This window comes from Salmo salar, chromosome 04 (genome assembly GCF_965601325.2).
Source record: "Salmo salar chromosome 04, fSalSal1, whole genome shotgun sequence".
Lineage (NCBI taxonomy): Eukaryota > Metazoa > Chordata > Actinopteri > Salmoniformes > Salmonidae > Salmo > Salmo salar.
The window spans coordinates 5,892,890-5,914,118 of record NC_138294.1 but is presented as its reverse complement, the minus strand read 5'-3'; the positions used below and the strand labels follow the sequence as shown (position 1 = coordinate 5,914,118).

Genomic DNA, 21,229 nt, shown 5'->3' with positions numbered 1-21,229 from the left:
GGACCCTGGTCTTTCAAAAGGTAATTCGTTAAAAATCTAAATAACTTCCCAGATCTTCATTGTAAAGGGTTTAAACTCTGTTTCCCCAATGCTGGTTCAATGAACCATAAACAATTAATGAACATGCACCTGTGGAGCGGTCGTTAAGACATTAACAGCTTACAGACGGTAGGCAATTAAGGTCACAGTTATGAAAACTTAGGACACTAAAGAGGCCTTTCTACTGACTCTGAAAAAGACCAAAAGAAAGATGCCCAGGGTCCCTGCTCGTCTGCGTGAACGTGCCTTAGGCATGCTGCAAGGAGGCATGAGGACTGCAGATGTGGCCAGGGCAATAAATTGCAATGTCCGTACTGTGAGACGCCTAAGACAGCGCTACAGGGAGACAGGACGGACAGCTGATCGTCCTCGCAGTGGCAGACCACGTGTAACAACACCTGCACAGGATCGGTACATCCGAACATCACAGCTGCGGGACAAGTACAGGATGGCAACAACAACTGCCCGAGTCACACCAGGAACGCACAATCCTTCCATCCTGCAGGCTCATCCTGACATGACCCTCCAGCATGACAATGCCACCAGCCATACTGCTCGTTCTGTGCGTGAATTTCCTGCAAGACAGGAATGTCAGTGTTCTGCCATGGCCAGCGAAGAGCCCGGATCTCAATCCCATTGAGCACGTCTGAATCCTGTTGGATCGGAGGGTGAGGGCTAGGGCCATTCCCCCCCAGAAATGTCCAGGAACTTGCAGGTGCCTTGGTGGAAGAGTGGGGTAACATCTCACAGCAAGAACTGGCAAATCTGGTGCAGTCCATGAGGAGGAGATGCACTGCAGTACTTAATGCTGCTGGTGGCCACACCAGATACTGACTGTTACTTTTGATTTTGACCCCCCCCCCCTTTGTTCAGGGACACATTATACAATTTCTGTTAGTCACATGTCTGTGGAACTTGTTCAGTTTATGTCTCAGTTGTTGAATCTTGTTTTGTTCATACAAATATTTACACATGTTAAGTTTGTTGAAAATAAACACAGTTGACAGCGAGAGGACGTTTCTTTTTTCTGCTGAGTTTATGTTATAGAGGGACGGACGGACAGACAGACAGCAGGACGGACAGACAGTGGAGACGGCGTCACTGAAATCTTTATTCACAGATTCAGAGCCTGCAGTGAGATCAGTCGTGACATCACAGTCCTGTCATCACCGATATGACATCACAGTCGTGACATCACAGTCGTGACATCACAGAATGACATCACAGTCGTGACAACACAGCTGCGTCAATGCGACGGTTACACGCTGTCAAACAACGAGCAGCTAGCGTCCGCTAGCTAACATGCTAACATGTTTTTTTTTAGTTTTTTTTTTAGCTAATGTCTGCGAACATGCTAACATGGTTTGGTAGCTAGCGTCCGCTAACATGCTAACATGTTGTTTTTTTTAGCTAATGTCTGCGAACATGCTAACATGGTTTGGTAGCTAGCGTCCTCTAACATGTTAACATGTTGTTTTTTTTAGCTAATGTCTGCGAACATGCTAACATGGTTTGGTAGCTAGCGTCCGCTAACATGCTAACATGGTTTGGTAGCTAACGTCCGCTAACATGCTAACATGGTTTGGTAGCTAGCGTCCGCTAACATGCTAACATGGTTTGGTAGCTAGCGTCCGCTAACATGCTAACATGGCTTGGTAGCTAGCGTCCGCTAACATGCTAACATGGTTTGGTAGCTAGCGTCCGCTAACATGCTAACATGCTAACATATTACATTTAAAAAATATATATATAAAACTTTCAAATGTGTTGAAAGCGTATAAAATGTACAACTGAGTAGAAACGAACAGAACTCTGGTCTATAATAACTCTGATATATCAAATCAACTATATAGAAATAATCCAGCAACATGTTTACACAGGTGAAGTGTTCAGAGACTATGGTGACGTCAGACAGAACTAGTGTTGTGATTGGGCGATGGAACGTACAGCGAAATCATTTGGGCTACTGTAATTGGCTGGCAGCTAAGGTCCTTGTCCAATCAGGTTGTTGTGGGGCGGAGATCAGCAGAGTTCTGTCTTCTTTGGTTGTTGTGTTGTGTTCTCTTTCTCTTTCCCACCTTTGTTTCTCTACCAGTTTTCTTGGCCCCTGAGGATGAGAACAGAATATTTAACATTATTAACAACATCAAAATACACAAGGAGTGAAGGAGGGAGAGAGGAGGGGGAGAGAGAGGAGAGGAGGAGAGGAGAGGAGAGGAGGAGAGAGGAGGGGAAGAGAGAGGAGAGAGGAGGGGAGGAGAGAGGAGAGGGAGAAAGGAGAGAGGAGAGAGGAGAGGAGAGGAGAGGAGAGGAGAGGAGAGAGGGAGAGGAGGAGAGAGGAGAGAGGAGAGGGGAAGAGAGAGGGAGAGAGGAAAGGAGGAGAGAGGAGGGGAGAGAGAGAGGAGAGGAGAGAGGAGAGAGGAGAGAGGAGAGGAGGAGAGAGGAGAGGAGAGAGAGAGGAGAGGAGAGAGGAGAGAGGAGAGGAGGAGAGGAGGAGAGAGGAGAGGAGGAGAGAGGAGGGGAGGAGAGAGGAGAGAGGAGAGAGGAGAGGAGGAGAGGAGGGGAAGGGAGAGGAGAGGAGGAGAGGAGGGGAGGACAGTTGTGGCTGCTTTGTGTGATGTATTGTTGTCTCTACCGTCTTTGCCCTTTGTGCTGTTGTCTGTTCCCGATAATGTTTGTATCGTGTTGTGTTGCTACCATGTTGTTGTCATGTTGTGCTGCTACCATGTTGTTGTCATGTTGTGCTGCTACCATGTTGTTGTCATGTTGTGTTTCTACCATGTTGTGTTGTCATGCTGTGTTGTCATGTTGTGCTGCTACCATGTTGTGTTGTCATGTTGTGTTGACACCATGCTGTGTTGTCATGTTGTGTTGTCATGCTGTGTTGTCATGTTGTGTTGACACCATGCTGTGTTGTCATGTTGTGTTGTCATGCTGTGTTGTCATGTTGTGTTGACACCATGCTGTGTTGTCATGTTGTGTTGACACCATGTTGTGTTGCTGCCATGCTGTGTTGCTGTCTTAGGTCTCTCTTTATGTAGTGTTGTGTTGACACCATGCTGTGTTGTCATGTTGTGTTGTCATGCTGTGTTGTCATGTTGTGTTGACACCATGCTGTGTTGTCATGTTGTGTTGACACCATGTTGTGTTGCTGCCATGCTGTGTTGTTGTCTTAGGTCTCTCTTCATGTAGTGTTGTGTTGCTGCCATGCTGTGTTGTCATGTTGTGTTGCTGCCTTGCTGTGTTGTCATGTGTTGCTACCATGCTGTGTTGTTGTCTTAGGTCTCTCTTCATGTAGTGTTGTGTTGCTACCATGCTGTGTTGTTGTCTTAGGTCTCTCTTTATGTAGTGTTGTGTTGCTACCATGCTGTGTTGTTGTCTTAGGTCTCTCTTTATGTAGTGTTGTGTTGCTACCATGCTGTGTTGTTGTCTTAGGTCTCTCTTCATGTAGTGTTGTGTTGCTACCATGCTGTGTTGTTGTCTTAGGTCTCTCTTCATGTAGTGTTGTGTTGCTACCATGCTGTGTTGTTGTCTTAGGTCTCTCTTCATGTAGTGTTGTGTTGCTACCATGCTGTGTTGTTGTCTTAGGTCTCTCTTTATGTAGTGTTGTGTTGCTGCCATGCTGTGTTGTCATGTTGTGTTGCTGCCTTGCTGTGTTGTCATGTGTTGCTACAATGCTGTGTTGTTGTCTTAGGTCTCTCTTTATGTAGTGTTGTGTTGTCTCACTTGTCGTGATGTGTGTTTAGTCCTATATTTTAATTTAATTTATTTATATTTTGAATCGAAGGCCCCCAACCCCGCAGGAGGCCTTTTGCCTTTTGGTATGCCGTCACTGTAAATAATAATCTGTTCTTAAATGTCAATGTTAAATAAAGGTTAAATAAAAATAATAAATAAAAATATAAATCCCAGACTTGATGATGAAGGGTCCGGTCCTACGTAGACTTTAACAAGCGCCGCAGAGGTATCTATTCCTATTAGTAGCTATTCCTGTTAGTAGCTATTCCTATTAGTAGTTATTCCTGTTAGTAGCTATTCCTGTTAGTAGCTATTCCTGTTAGTAGCTATTCCTATTAGTTGTTATTCCTATTAGTTTCTATTCCTGTTAGTAACTATTCCTGTTAGTAACTATTCCTGTTAGTAGCTAATCCTATTAGAATCTATTCCTATTAGTAGCTATTCCTATTAGTAGCTATTCCTGTTAGTAGCTATTCCTGTTAGTAGTTATTCCTGTTAGTAGCTATTCCTGTTAGTAGCTATTCCTATTAGTAGCTATTCCTGTTAGTAGCTATTTCTGTTAGTAGCTATTCCAGTTAGTAGCTATTCCTGTTAGTAGCTATTCCTGTTAGTAGCTGTTCCTGTTAGTAGCTATTCCTATTAGTAGCTATTCCTGTTAGTAGCTATTCCTATTAGTAGCTATTCCTATTAGTAGCTATTCCTGTTAGTAGCTATTCCTATTAGTAGCTATTCCTGTTAGTAGCTATTCCTGTTAGTAGCTATTCCTGTTAGTAGCTATTCCTGTTAGTAGCTATTCCTATTAGTAGCTATTCCTGTTAGTAACTATTCCTGTCAGTAGCTATTCCTGTTAGTAGCTATTCCTATTAGTAGCTATTCCTATTAGTAGATATTCCTATTAGTAGTTATTCCTATTAGTAGCTATTCCTATTAGTAGTTATTCCTGATAGTAGCTATTCCTATTAGTAGCTATTCCTATTAGTAGTTATTCCTATTAGTAGTTATTCCTATTAGAATCTATTCCTATTAGTAGCTATTCCTATTAGTAGTTATTCCTGTTAGTAGCTATTCCTATTAGTTGTTATTCCTGTTAGTAGCTATTCCTGTTAGTAGCTATTCCTGTTAGTAGCTATTCCTATTAGTAGTTATTCCTATTAGTTTCTATTCCTGTTAGTAACTATTCCTGTTAGTAACTATTCCTGTTAGTAGCTAATCCTATTAGTATCTATTCCTATTAGTAGCAATTCCTATTAGTAGCTATTCCTGTTAGTATCTATTCCTATTCGTAGCTATTCCTATTAGTAGCTATTCCTATTAGTAGCTATTCCTGTTAGTAGCTATTCATATTAGTAGCTATTCCTATTAGTAGCTATTCCTGCTAGTAGCTATTCCTGTTAGTAGCTATTCCTATTAGTAAATATTCCTGTTAGTATCTATTCCTATTAGTAGCTATTCCTGTTAGTAGCTATTCCTGTTAGTAGTTATTCCTGTTAGTAGCTATTCCTATCAGTAGCTATTCCTATTAGTAGCTATTCCTATTAGTAGCTATTCCTATTAGTAGTTATTCCTATTAATAGCTATTCCTATTAGTAGTTATTCCTATTAGTAGCTATTCCTCCCCATGGTGGAGTTGCTGCGGTAGCTCTCTTGTTAAGTATATGTAGCGTTAAGCTGCTTGGTTATTCTAAACGGACAGTGCTGCGGTCAAAGAGCCTAGCTTAGACTAAAAAGACTCCTGGCTAACATCCGCAAGCATGAATAACGTCCGGCGAGTGAAACTTACTAGCTTTCCTCCAGCGTTATGGCAACCCTATTTCCTATTTCCTATTTCCTGGAGTTGGAGGGAGTCTCTCTAAGGAGTGGAGGGTACACCCCTGGGGGGTCTCCCAGATAAGGGAAATGTTCGGCAGGGCCGGACATAGATCTTTACACATCGCGAGAAAACTTGCATTGTTGTCTGTTTTTCTCGATGAGGGAGTCGAGCGCTTCTCAGGCCTCGGATCCTCTTTTAGCGGGTAAAATCGTCCATCGTCGGTTGCAACACTCACTGCTGAGTTCCAAACTGCCTCTGGAAGCAACGGCAGCGCAATAACTGTTTGTCGGGAGCTTCATGAAAATGGGTTTCCACGGCAGCCGCAAAAAAACTTAAAATCACCATCCACAATGCCGAGCGCCAGCTGGAATGGTGTAAATCTCGTCGCCATTGGACTCTGGAAACGTGTTCTCTGGAGTGATGAATCACGCTTCACCATCTGGCAGTCCGACGGACAAATCTGGGTTTGGCGGATGCCAGGAGAATGCTACCTGCCCGAATGTATAGTGCCAACTGTAAAGTTTGGTGGAGGATGAATAATGGTCTGAGGCTGTTTTTCATGGTTCGGGTCCCTTAGTTCCAGTGAAGGGAAATCTTAACGCTACAGCATACAATTACATTCGAGATGATTCTGTGCTTCCAATTTTGTGGCAACAGTTTGGGGAAGGCCCTTTCCTGTTTCAGCATGACAATGTGCACGAAGCGAGGTCCATACAGAAATGGTTTGTCGAGATCGGTGTGGAAGAACTTGACTGGCCTGCAGAGCACCCTGACCTCAACCCTATCGAACACCTTTGGGATGAATTGGCACGATGACTGCGAGCCAGGGCCTAATCACCCAACATCAGCACCCGACCTCCCTAATGGTCTTGTGGCTGAATGGAAGCAAGTCCCTGCAGCAATGTTCCAACATCTAGTGGAAATCCTTCCCAGAAGAGTGGAGGCTGTTAGAGCAGCAAAGGGGGGGACCAACTCCATATTAATGACCATCATTTTGGAATGAGATGTTGGAAAAGCAGATGTTTATTTCCCCATAGTTGTGTTGTACCCGAGCTGACAGGGAACATAACATTACGACTCTAACTACTGATCCCTGAAGGAGGGAGAATGAGGTACCGAGCTGACCCGACGGACAGGGAACGTAACATTACGACTCTAACTACTGATCCCTGAAGGAGGGAGAATGAGGTACCGAGCTGACCCGACGGACAGGGAACATAACATTACGACTCTAACTACTGATCCCTGAAGGAGGGAGAATGAGGTACCGAGCTGACCCGACGGACAGGGAACATAACATTACGACTCTAACTACTGATCCCTGAAGGAGGGAGAATGAGGTACCGAGCTGACCCGACGGACAGGGAACATAACATTACGACTCTAACTACTGATCCCTGAAGGAGGGAGAATGAGGTACCGAGCTGACCCGACGGACAGGGAACATAACATTACGACTCTAACTACTGATCCCTGAAGGAGGGAGAATGAGGTACCGAGCTGACCCGACGGACAGGGAACATAACATTACGACTCTAACTACTGATCCCTGAAGGAGGGAGAATGAGGTACCGAGCTGACCCGACGGACAGGGAACATAACATTACGACTCTAACTACTGATCCCTGAAGGAGGGAGAATGAGGTACCGAGCTGACCCGACGGACAGGGAACATAACATTACGACTCTAACTACTGATCCCTGAAGGAGGGAGAATGAGGTACCGAGCTGACCCGACGGACAGGGAACATAACATTACGACTCTAACTACTGATCCCTGAAGGAGGGAGAATGAGGTACCGAGCTGACCCGACGGACAGGGAACATAACATTACGACTCTAACTACTGATCCCTGAAGGAGGGAGAATGAGGTACCGAGCTGACCCGACGGACAGGGAACATAACATTACGACTCTAACTACTGATCCCTGAAGGAGGGAGAATGAGGTACCGAGCTGACCCGACGGACAGGGAACATAACATTACGACTCTAACTACTGATCCCTGAAGGAGGGAGAATGAGGTACCGAGCTGACCCGACGGACAGGGAACGTAACATTACGACTCTAACTACTGATCCCTGAAGGAGGGAGAATGAGGTACCGAGCTGACCCGACGGACAGGGAACGTAACATTACGACTCTAACTACTGATCCCTGAAGGAGGGAGAATGAGGTACCGAGCTGACCCGACGGACAGGGAACATAACATTACGACTCTAACTACTGATCCCTGAAGGAGGGAGAATGAGGTACCGAGCTGACCCGACGGACAGGGAACATAACATTACGACTCTAACTACTGATCCCTGAAGGAGGGAGAATGAGGTACCGAGCTGACCCGACGGACAGGGAACATAACATTACGACTCTAACTACTGATCCCTGAAGGAGGGAGAATGAGGTACCGAGCTGACCCGACGGACAGGGAACATAACATTACGACTCTAACTACTGATCCCTGAAGGAGGGAGAATGAGGTACCGAGCTGACCCGACGGACAGGGAACATAACATTACGACTCTAACTACTGATCCCTGAAGGAGGGAGAATGAGGTACCGAGCTGACCCGACGGACAGGGAACATAACATTACGACTCTAACTACTGATCCCTGAAGGAGGGAGAATGAGGTACCGAGCTGACCCGACGGACAGGGAACATAACATTACGACTCTAACTACTGATCCCTGAAGGAGGGAGAATGAGGTACCGAGCTGACCCGACGGACAGGGAACATAACATTACGACTCTAACTACTGATCCCTGAAGGAGGGAGAATGAGGTACCGAGCTGACCCGACGGACAGGGAACGTAACATTACGACTCTAACTACTGATCCCTGAAGGAGGGAGAATGAGGTACCGAGCTGACCCGACGGACAGGGAACGTAACATTACGACTCTAACTACTGATCCCTGAAGGAGGGAGAATGAGGTACCGAGCTGACCCGACGGACAGGGAACGTAACATTACGACTCTAACTACTGATCCCTGAAGGAGGGAGAATGAGGTACCGAGCTGACCCGACGGACAGGGAACATAACATTACGACTCTAACTACTGATCCCTGAAGGAGGGAGAATGAGGTACCGAGCTGACCCGACGGACAGGGAACATAACATTACGACTCTAACTACTGATCCCTGAAGGAGGGAGAATGAGGTACCGAGCTGACCCGACGGACAGGGAACATAACATTACGACTCTAACTACTGATCCCTGAAGGAGGGAGAATGAGGTACCGAGCTGACCCGACGGACAGGGAACATAACATTACGACTCTAACTACTGATCCCTGAAGGAGGGAGAATGAGGTACCGAGCTGACCCGACGGACAGGGAACATAACATTACGACTCTAACTACTGATCCCTGAAGGAGGGAGAATGAGGTACCGAGCTGACCCGACGGACAGGGAACATAACATTACGACTCTAACTACTGATCCCTGAAGGAGGGAGAATGAGGTACCGAGCTGACCCGACGGACAGGGAACATAACATTACGACTCTAACTACTGATCCCTGAAGGAGGGAGAATGAGGTACCGAGCTGACCCGACGGACAGGGAACATAACATTACGACTCTAACTACTGATCCCTGAAGGAGGGAGAATGAGGTACCGAGCTGACCCGACGGACAGGGAACATAACATTACGACTCTAACTACTGATCCCTGAAGGAGGGAGAATGAGGTACCGAGCTGACCCGACGGACAGGGAACATAACATTACGACTCTAACTACTGATCCCTGAAGGAGGGAGAATGAGGTACCGAGCTGACCCGACGGACAGGGAACATAACATTACGACTCTAACTACTGATCCCTGAAGGAGGGAGAATGAGGTACCACACCTGTTCGGCCCCACGCCGCCCGGTTAGGCGCTCGGTGAAGAGCGCTAATGAGTTGAGGATTATTACCTGTGGAAGGTAGGCCCTTCCGGTAAAGTGTTGAGGATTATTACCTGTGGAAGGTGGGGCCTTCCGGTAAGGTGTTGAGGATTATTACCTGTGGAAGGTAGGGCCTCCCGGTAAGGTGTTGAGGATTATTACCTGTGGAAGGTAGGGCCTCCCGGTAAGGTGTAGAGGATTATTACCTGTGGAAGGTGGGGCCCTTCCGGTAAGGTGTAGAGGATTATTACCTGTGGAAGGTGGGGCCTCCCGGTAAGGTGCAGAGTTCTTTGGTCTTGTCTGGCGTGATTTTAGTTCTTCAAAAACAAAGTGGCGAGAGTTCGACTCCCCAAATAGTTGTGTTGTACCTGGTTTCCCTCCTTCAGGAAACAGTAGTTGTAGTCATAACATTGTTCTAACTACAGGGGAAAGGTAGCTAGATGTTATATGGTAGGAAACCCGACCCTGAGAATCAGTGGCTAGGGTCTGGTTTCACTTGACTCTTTTGAGATAGAGGCTCTACATCCCTGCCTTCGTCACTACCTGTTAAATAAAATACTAAATACTCAATACTAAATAAAATATGAAATGCTAAATACTAAATAAAATACTAAATACTAAATACTAAATACTAAATACTAAATAAAATATTAAATACTAAATACTAAATACTAAATACTAAATACTAAATAAAAAATACTAAATACTAAATACTAAATACTAAATAAAATACTAAATACTAAATACTAAATACTAAATAAAATACTAAATACTAAATACTAAATACTAAATAAAATATGAAATGCTAAATACTAAATAAAATACTAAATACTAAATACTAAATACTAAATACTAAATACTAAATACTAAATAAAATACTAAATACTAAATACTAAATACTAAATACTAAATAAAATACTAAATGCTACATACTAAATACTAAATACTAAATAAAATACTAAATACTAAATACTAAATACTAAATACAAAATACTAAATAAAATACTAAATACTAAATACTAAATACTAAATAAAATACTAAATACTAAATACTAAATAAAATATGAAATGCTAAATACTAAATACTAAATACTAAATACTAAATACTAAATAAAATACTAAATACTAAATACTAAATAAAATACTAAATACTAAATAAAATACTAAATACTAAATACTAAATACTAAATAAAATACTAAATACTAAATACTAAATACTAAATACTAAATAAAATACTAAATGCTACATACTAAATACTAAATACTAAATACTAAATACTAAATAAAATACTAAATACTAAATACTAAATACTAAATACAAAATACTAAATAAAATACTAAATACTAAATACTAAATACTAAATAAAATACTAAATACTAAATACTAAATAAAATATGAAATGCTAAATACTAAATACTAAATACTAAATACTAAATAAAATACTAAATACTAAATACTAAATAAAATACTAAATACTAAATAAAATACTAAATACTAAATACTAAATACTAAATAAAATACTAAATGCTAAATACTAAATACTAAATAAAATACTAAATACTAAATACTAAATAAAATACTAAATACTAAATACTAAATACTAAATAAAATACTAAATGCTAAATACTAAATACGATGGAGAACAGGTTCTTAAAAAAAAACAAAAAAACATTGTACATCGTAGCCATTTATCAGACGCTCTTATCCAGACCCACTTACAGTAGTGAATACATACATCTCATACATTTATTTTTTCCCGTACTGGTCCCCCCGTGGGAATCGAACCCACAACCCTGGCATTGCGAACACCATGCAAACACCATGCTCTACCAACCATGCAAACACCATGCAAACACCATGCTCTACCAACCATGCCAACACCATGCCAACACCATGCCAACACCATGCAAACACCATGCTCTACCAACCATGCCAACACCATGCCAACACCATGCAAACACCATGCCAACACCATGCAAACACCATGCTCTACCAACCATACAAACACCATGCAAACACCATGCAAACACCATGCAAACACCATGCCAACACCATGCTCTACCAACCATGTCAACACCATGCAAACACCATGCTCTACCAACCATGCAAACACCATGCAAACACCATGCTCTACCAACCATGCCAACACCATGCAAACACCATGCAAACACCATGCAAACACCATGCTCTACCAACCATGCCAACACCATGCAAACACCATGCCAACACCATGCAAACACCATGCAAACACCATGCAAACACCATGCAAACACCATGCCAACACCATGCAAACACCATGCAAACACCATGCCAACACCATGCCAACACCATGCTCTACCAACCATGCAAACACCATGCCAACACCATGCCAACACCATGCCAACACCATGCCAACACCATGCCAACACCATGCTCTACCAACCATGCCAACACCATGCCACCATGCCAACACCATGCCAACACCATGCAAACACCATGCAAACACCATGCCAACACCATGCCAACACCATGCCAACACCATGCCAACACCATGCTCTACCAACCATGCCAACACCATGCAAACACCATGCTCTACCAACCATGCCAACACCATGCAAACACCATGCAAACACCATGCCAACACCATGCCAACACCATGCCAACACCATGCTCTACCAACCATGCCAACACCATGCAAACACCATGCTCTACCAACCATGCAAACACCATGCCAACACCATGCCAACACCATGCCAACACCATGCAAACACCATGCCAACACCATGCTCTACCAACCATGCCAACACCATGCAAACACCATGCCAACACCATGCAAACACCATGCCAACACCATGCCAACACCATGCTCTACCAACCATGCCAACACCATGCAAACACCATGCAAACACCATGCTCTACCAACCATACAAACACCATGCAAACACCATGCAAACACCATGCAAACACCATGCCAACACCATGCTCTACCAACCATGTCAACACCATGCAAACACCATGCCAACACCATGCAACCAGCACACCATGCCAACACCATGCCAACACCATGCTCTACCAACCATGCAAACACCATGCCAACACCATGCAAACACCATGCTCTACCAACCATGCCAACACCATGCAAACACCATGCAAACACCATGCTCTACCAACCATGCCAACACCATGCAAACACCATGCCAACACCATGCCAACACCATGCCAACACCATGCCAACACCATGCCAACACCATGCAAACACCATGCAAACACCATGCTCTACCAACCATGCCAACACCATGCAAACACCATGCTCTACCAACCATGCCAACACCATGCCAACACCATGCCAACACCATGCAAACACCATGCCAACACCATGCTCTACCAACCATGCCAACACCATGCAAACACCATGCTCTACCAACCATGCCAACACCATGCCAACACCATGCCAACACCATGCCAACACCATGCAAACACCATGCAAACACCATGCCAACACCATGCAAACACCATGCTCTACCAACCATGCCAACACCATGCAAACACCATGCCAACACCATGCCAACACCATGCCAACACCATGCCAACACCATGCCAACACCATCCAAAAGGCAAACACCATGCCAACACCATGCTCTACCAACCATGCCAACACCATGCAAACACCATGCCAACACCATGCAAACACCATGCAAACACCATGCCAACACCATGCCAACACCATGCTCTACCAACCATGCCAACACCATGCCAACACCATGCAAACACCATGCAAACACCATGCAAACACCATGCTCTACCAACCATGCCAACACCATGCAAACACCATGCCAACACCATGCAAACACCATGCAAACACCATGCAAACACCATGCCAACACCATGCAAACACCATGCCAACACCATGCTCTACCAACCATGCCAACACCATGCAAACACCATGCCAACACCATGCAAACACCATGCAAACACCATGCCAACACCATGCCAACACCATGCTCTACCAACCATGCCAACACCATGCCAACACCATGCAAACACCATGCAAACACCATGCCAACACCATGCTCTACCAACCATGCAAACACCATGCAACACCATGCCACACCATGCAAACACCATGCAAACACCATGCCAACACCATGCCAACACCATGCTCTACCAACCATGCAAACACCATGCCAACACCATGCTCACCAACCATGCCAACACCATGCCAACACCATGCCAACACCATGCTCTACCAACCATGCCAACACCATGCAAACACCATGCAAACACCATGCCAACACCATGCAAACACCATGCCAACACCATGCTCTACCAACCATGCCAACACCATGCCAACACCATGCAAACACCATGCAAACACCATGCTCTACCAACCATGCCAACACCATGCCAACACCATGCAAACACCATGCAAACACCATGCAAACACCATGCTCTACCAACCATGCCAACACCATGCCAACACCATGCTCTACCAACCATGCCAACACCATGCCAACACCATGCCAACACCATGCTCTACCAACCATGCCAACACCATGCCAACACCATGCCAACACCATGCTCTACCAACCATGCCAACACCATGCCAACACCATGCTCTACCAACCATGCCAACACCATGCAAACACCATGCCAACACCATGCAAACACCATGCTCTACCAACCATGCCAACACCATGCCAACACCATGCCAACACCATGCCAACACCATGCTCTACCAACTGAGCCACACGAGGGTATTTAGCAAGTTTGCATCAACTACCTTCACTAAAACCACTTCAAAAAAAGTTCTGCCTGCAAAACTTTGATTTGGATTCGCAACGTTGTGGCATGTCTGCCTCGTGATTCGTTATGGAGAGCTGTCCGTCATGAAGAGGACCCGCCCTGTTTGGTTGTGGCATGTCTGCCTCGTGATTCGTTATGGAGAGCTGTCCGTCATGAAGAGGACCCGCCCTGTTTGTTTTCCCTTTATGGTCATTTAGACCAGATCCTAGTCGCTGTTGGATCGGGTTTTCAAGACTAGAAAATAGCCACTACAGAAGGAAGGGAGGAAGGAAGGAAAGGAAGGGAAGGAGTGAGTGAGTGAGTGAGTGAGTGAGTGAGTGAGTGAGTGAGTGAGTGAGTGAGGGAGGGAGGGAGGGAGGGAGGGAGGGAGGGAGGGAGGGAGGGAGGGAGGGAGGGAGGGAGGGAGTGAGTGAGTGAGTGAGTGAGTGAGTGAGTGAGTGAGTGAGTGAGTGAGTGAGTGAGTGAGTGAGTGAGTGAGTGAGTGAGTGAGTGAGTGAGTGAGTGAGTGAGTGAGTGAGTGAGTGAGTGAGTGAGGTGAGTGTACCTACTCTTCAAACACATCCTCCGTATCCATCCTCCTGTAGAACTTGGCCAGTTTGACGGACAGGATGATGCTGGGGACGAGGAACACACAGCAGCAACCCAGACCGAACCAGAAGGTATTCTAGAAACACACAGAGAGATATAACCTGAACCCAGACAAGAATATATTATATAACACACAGAGAGATTTAACCTGAACCCAGACCAGAATATATTATATAACACACAGAGAGATATAACCTTAACCCAGACCAGAATATATTATATAACACACAGAGAGATATAACCTGAACCCAGACCAGAATATATTATATAACACACAGAGAGATTTAACCTGAACCCAGACCAGAATATATTATATAACACACAGAGAGATATAACCTTAACCCAGACCAGAATATATTATATAACACACAGAGAGATATAACCTTAACCCAGACCAGAATATATTATATAACACACAGAGAGATATAACCTGAACCCAGACCAGAATATATTATATAACACACAGAGAGATATAACCTGAAACCAGACCAGAATATATTATATAACACACAGAGAGATATAACCTGAACCCAGACCAGAATATATTATATAACACACAGAGAGATATAACCTTAACCCAGACCAGAATATATTATATAACACACAGAGAGATATAACCTTAACCCAGACCAGAATATATTATATAACACACAGAGAGATATAACCTGAACCCAGACCAGAATATATTATATAACACACAGAGAGATATAACCTTAACCCAGACCAGAATATATTATATAACACACAGAGAGATATAACCTTAACCCAGACCAGAATATATTATATAACACACAGAGAGATATAACCTTAACCCAGACCAGAATATATTATATAACACACAGAGAGATATAACCTGAACCCAGACCAGAATATATTATATAACACACAGAGATATAACCTTAACCCAGACCAGAATATATTATATAACACACAGAGAGATATAACCTGAACCCAGACCAGAATATATTATATAACACACAGAGAGATATAACCTTAACCCAGACCAGAATATATTATATAACACACAGAGAGATATAACCTGAACCCAGACCAGAATATATTATATAACACACAGAGAGATATAACCTTAACCCAGACCAGAATATATTATATAACACACAGAGAGATATAACCTTAACCCAGACCAGAATATATTATATAACACACAGAGAGATATAACCTTAACCCAGACCAGAATATATTATATAACACACAGAGAGATATAACCTTAACCCAGACCAGAATATATTATATAACACACAGAGAGATATAACCTTAACCCAGACCAGAATATATTATATAACACACAGAGAGATATAACCTTAACCCAGACCAGAATATATTATATAACACACAGAGAGATATAACCTTAACCCAGACCAGAATATATTATATAACACACAGAGAGATATAACCTTAACCCAGACCAGAATATATTATATAACACACAGAGAGATATAACCTTAACCCAGACCAGAATATATTATATAACACACAGAGAGATATAACCTTAACCCAGACCAGAATATATTATATAACACACAGAGAGATATAACCTTAACCCAGACCAGAATATATTATATAACACACAGAGAGATATAACCTTAACCCAGACCAGAATATATTATATTACACACAGAGAGAGATAACCTTAACCCAGACATGAATATATTATATAACACACAGAGAGATTTAACCTGAACCCAGACCAGAATATATTATATAACACACAGAGAGATATAACCTTAACCCAGACCAGAATATATTATATAACACACAGAGAGATATAACCTTAACCCAGACCAGAATATATTATATAACACACAGAGAGATATAACCTGAACCCAGACCAGAATATATTATATAACACACAGAGAGATATAACCTTAACCCAGACCAGAATATATTATATAACACACAGAGAGATATAACCTTAACCCAGACCAGAATATATTATATAACACACAGAGAGATATAACCTTAACCCAGACCAGTATATATTATATAACACACAGAGAGATATAACCTTAAACCAGACCAGAATATATTATATAACACACATAGAGATATAACCTTAACCCAGACCAGAATATATTATATAACACACAGAGAGATATAACCTTAACCCAGACCAGAATATATTATATAACACACAGAGAGATATAACCTGAACCCAGACCAGAATATATTATATAACACACAGAGAGATATAACCTTAACCCAGACCAGAATATATTATATAACACACAGAGAGATATAACCTTAACCCAGACCAGAATATATTATATAACACACAGAGAGATTTAACCTGAACCCAGACCAGAATATATTATATAACACACAGAGAGATATAACCTTAACCCAGACCAGAATATATTATATAACACACAGAGAGATATAACCTTAACCCAGACCAGAATATATTATATAACACACAGAGAGATATAACCTTAACCCAGACCAGAATATATTATATAACACACAGAGAGATATAACCTTAACCCAGACCAGAATATATTATATAACACACAGAGAGATATAACCTTAACCCAGACCAGAATATATTATATAACACACAGAGAGATATAACCTGAACCCAGACCAGAATATATTATATAACACACAGAGAGATATAACCTTAACCCAGACCAGAATATATTATATAACACACAGAGAGATATAACCTGAACCCAGACCAGAATATATTATATAACACACAGAGAGATATAACCTGAACCCAGACCAGAATATATTATATAACACACAGAGAGATATAACCTTAACCCAGACCAGAATATATTATATAACACACAGAGAGATATAACCTTAACCCAGACCAGAATATATTATATAACACACAGAGAGATTTAACCTTAACCCAGACCAGAATATATTATATAACACACAGAGAGATATAACCTTAACCCAGACCAGAATATATTATATAACACACAGAGAGATATAACCTTAACCCAGACCAGAATATATTATATAACACACAGAGAGATATAACCTTAACCCAGACCAGAATATATTATATAACACACAGAGAGATATAACCTGAACCCAGACCAGAATATATTATATAACACACAGAGAGATATAACCTGAACCCAGACCAGAATATATTATATAACACACAGAGAGATATAACCTGAACCCAGACCAGAATATATTATATAACACACAGAGAGATATAACCTTAACCCAGACCAGAATATATTATATAACACACAGAGAGATATAACCTTAACCCAGACCAGAATATATTATATAACACACAGAGAGATATAACCTTAACCCAGACCAGAATATATTATATAACACACAGAGAGATATAACCTTAACCCAGACCAGAATATATTATATAACACACAGAGAGATATAACCTTAACCCAGACCAGAATATATTATATAACACACAGAGAGATATAACCTGAACCCAGACCAGAATATATTATATAACACACAGAGAGATATAACCTTAACCCAGACCAGAATATATTATATAACACACAGAGAGATATAACCTGAACCCAGACCAGAATATATTATATAACACACAGAGAGATATAACCTTAACCCAGACCAGAATATATTATATAACACACAGAGAGATATAACCTTAACCCAGACCAGAATATATTATATAACACACAGAGAGATATAACCTTAACCCAGACCAGAATATATTATATAACACACAGAGAGATATAACCTTAACCCAGACCAGAATATATTATATAACACACAGAGAGATATAACCTGAACCCAGACCAGAATATATTATATAACACACAGAGAGATATAACCTTAACCCAGACCAGAATATATTATATAACACACAGAGAGATATAACCTTAACCCAGACCAGAATATATTATATAACACACAGAGAGATATAACCTTAACCCAGACCAGAATATATTATATAACACACAGAGAGATATAACCTTAACCCAGACCAGAATATATTATATAACACACAGAGAGATATAACCTTAACCCAGACCAGAATATATTATATAACACACAGAGAGATATAACCTGAACCCAGACCAGAATATATTATATAACACACAGAGAGATATAACCTGAACCCAGACCAGAATATATTATATAACACACAGAGAGATATAACCTTAACCCAGACCAGAATATATTATATAACACACAGAGAGATATAACCTGAACCCAGACCAGAATATATTATATAACACACAGAGAGATATAACCTGAACCCAGACCAGAATATATTATATAACACACAGAGAGATATAACCTTAACCCAGACCAGAATATATTATATAACACACAGAGAGATATAACCTTAACCCAGACCAGAATATATTATATAACACACAGAGAGATTTAACCTGAACCCAGACCAGAATATATTATATAACACACAGAGAGATATAACCTTAACCCAGACCAGAATATATTATATAACACACAGAGAGATATAACCTGAACCCAGACCAGAATATATTATATAACACACAGAGAGATATAACCTTAACCCAGACCAGAATATATTATATAACACACAGAGAGATATAACCTGAACCCAGACCAGAATATATTATATAACACACAGAGAGATATAACCTGAACCCAGACCAGAATATATTATATAACACACAGAGAGATATAACCTTAACCCAGACCAGAATATATTATATAACACACAGAGAGATATAACCTTAACCCAGACCAGAATATATTATATAACACACAGAGAGATATAACCTTAACCCAGACCAGAATATATTATATAACACACAGAGAGATATAACCTTAACCCAGACCAGAATATATTATATAACACACAGAGAGATATAACCTTAACCCAGACCAGAATATATTATATAACACACAGAGAGATATAACCTGAACCCAGACCAGAATATATTATATAACACACAGAGAGATATAACCTGAACCCAGACCAGAATATATTATATAACACACAGAGAGATATAACCTTAACCCAGACCAGAATATATTATATAACACACAGAGAGATATAACCTGAACCCAGACCAGAATATATTATATAACACACAGAGAGATATAACCTGAACCCAGACCAGAATATATTATATAACACACAGAGAGATATAACCTTAACCCAGACCAGAATATATTATATAACACACAGAGAGATATAACCTTAACCCAGACCAGAATATATTATATAACACACAGAGAGATTTAACCTGAACCCAGACCAGAATATATTATATAACACACAGAGAGATATAACCTTAACCCAGACCAGAATATATTATATAACACACAGAGAGATATAACCTGAACCCAGACCAGAATATATTATATAACACACAGAGAGATATAACCTTAACCCAGACCAGAATATATTATATAACACACAGAGAGATATAACCTTAACCCAGACCAGAATATATTATATAACACACAGAGAGATATAACATTAACCCAGAGCAGTATATATTATATAACACACAGAGAGATATAACTTTAACCCAGACCAGAATATATTATATAACACACAGAGAGATATAACCTTAACCCAGACCAGAATATATTATATAACACACAGAGAGATATAACCTTAACCCAGACCAGAATATATTATATAACACACAGAGAGATATAACCTTAACCCAGACCAGAATATATTATATAACACACAGAGAGATATAACCTTAACCCAGACCAGAATATATTATATAACACACAGAGAGATATAACCTGAACCCAGACCAGAATATATTATATAACACACAGAGAGATATAACCTTAACCCAGACCAGAATATATTATATAACACACAGAGAGATATAACCTTAACCCAGACTAGAATATATTATATAACACACAGACAGCACATACTGACTCAGACAGACAGCACATACTGACTCAGACAGACAGCACATACTGACTCAGACAGACAGCACATACCGACTCAGACAGACAGCACATACTGACTCAGACAGACAGCACATACCGACTCAGACAGACAGCACATACCGACTCAGACAGACAGCACATACAGACTCAGACAGACAGCACATACCGACTCAGACAGACAGCACACACCGACTCAGACAGACAGCACATACCGACTCAGACAGACAGCACATACAGACTTAGACAGACAGAACATACAGACTCAGACAGACAGCACATACCGACTCAAACAGACAGCACATACCGACTCAGACAGACAGCAGATACCGACTCAGACTGACAGCAAATACCGACATAGACAGACAGCACATACTGACTCAGACAGACAGCACATACAGACTCAGACAGACACCACATACCGACTCAGACAGACAGCACATACAGACTCAGACAGACAGCAGATACCAACTCAGACAGACA

General features: G+C 41.5%; 1 protein-coding gene across 1 annotated transcript in view; it reads right to left on the bottom strand.

Moving 5' to 3' along the window:
* Positions 1 to 1,052: 1,052 nt before the first annotated feature.
* The window catches only part of LOC106592996 (prominin-1-A), a 78,781-nt gene continuing 58,604 nt past the window's right edge, over positions 1,053 to 21,229 (bottom strand). Inside the window, 2 exon segments of the mRNA XM_082973937.1 lie at positions 1,053 to 2,146; positions 14,812 to 14,927. Of these exon segments, the coding sequence (XP_082830063.1) occupies positions 2,128 to 2,146; positions 14,812 to 14,927 (135 nt within the window). The 3' untranslated portion in view covers positions 1,053 to 2,127.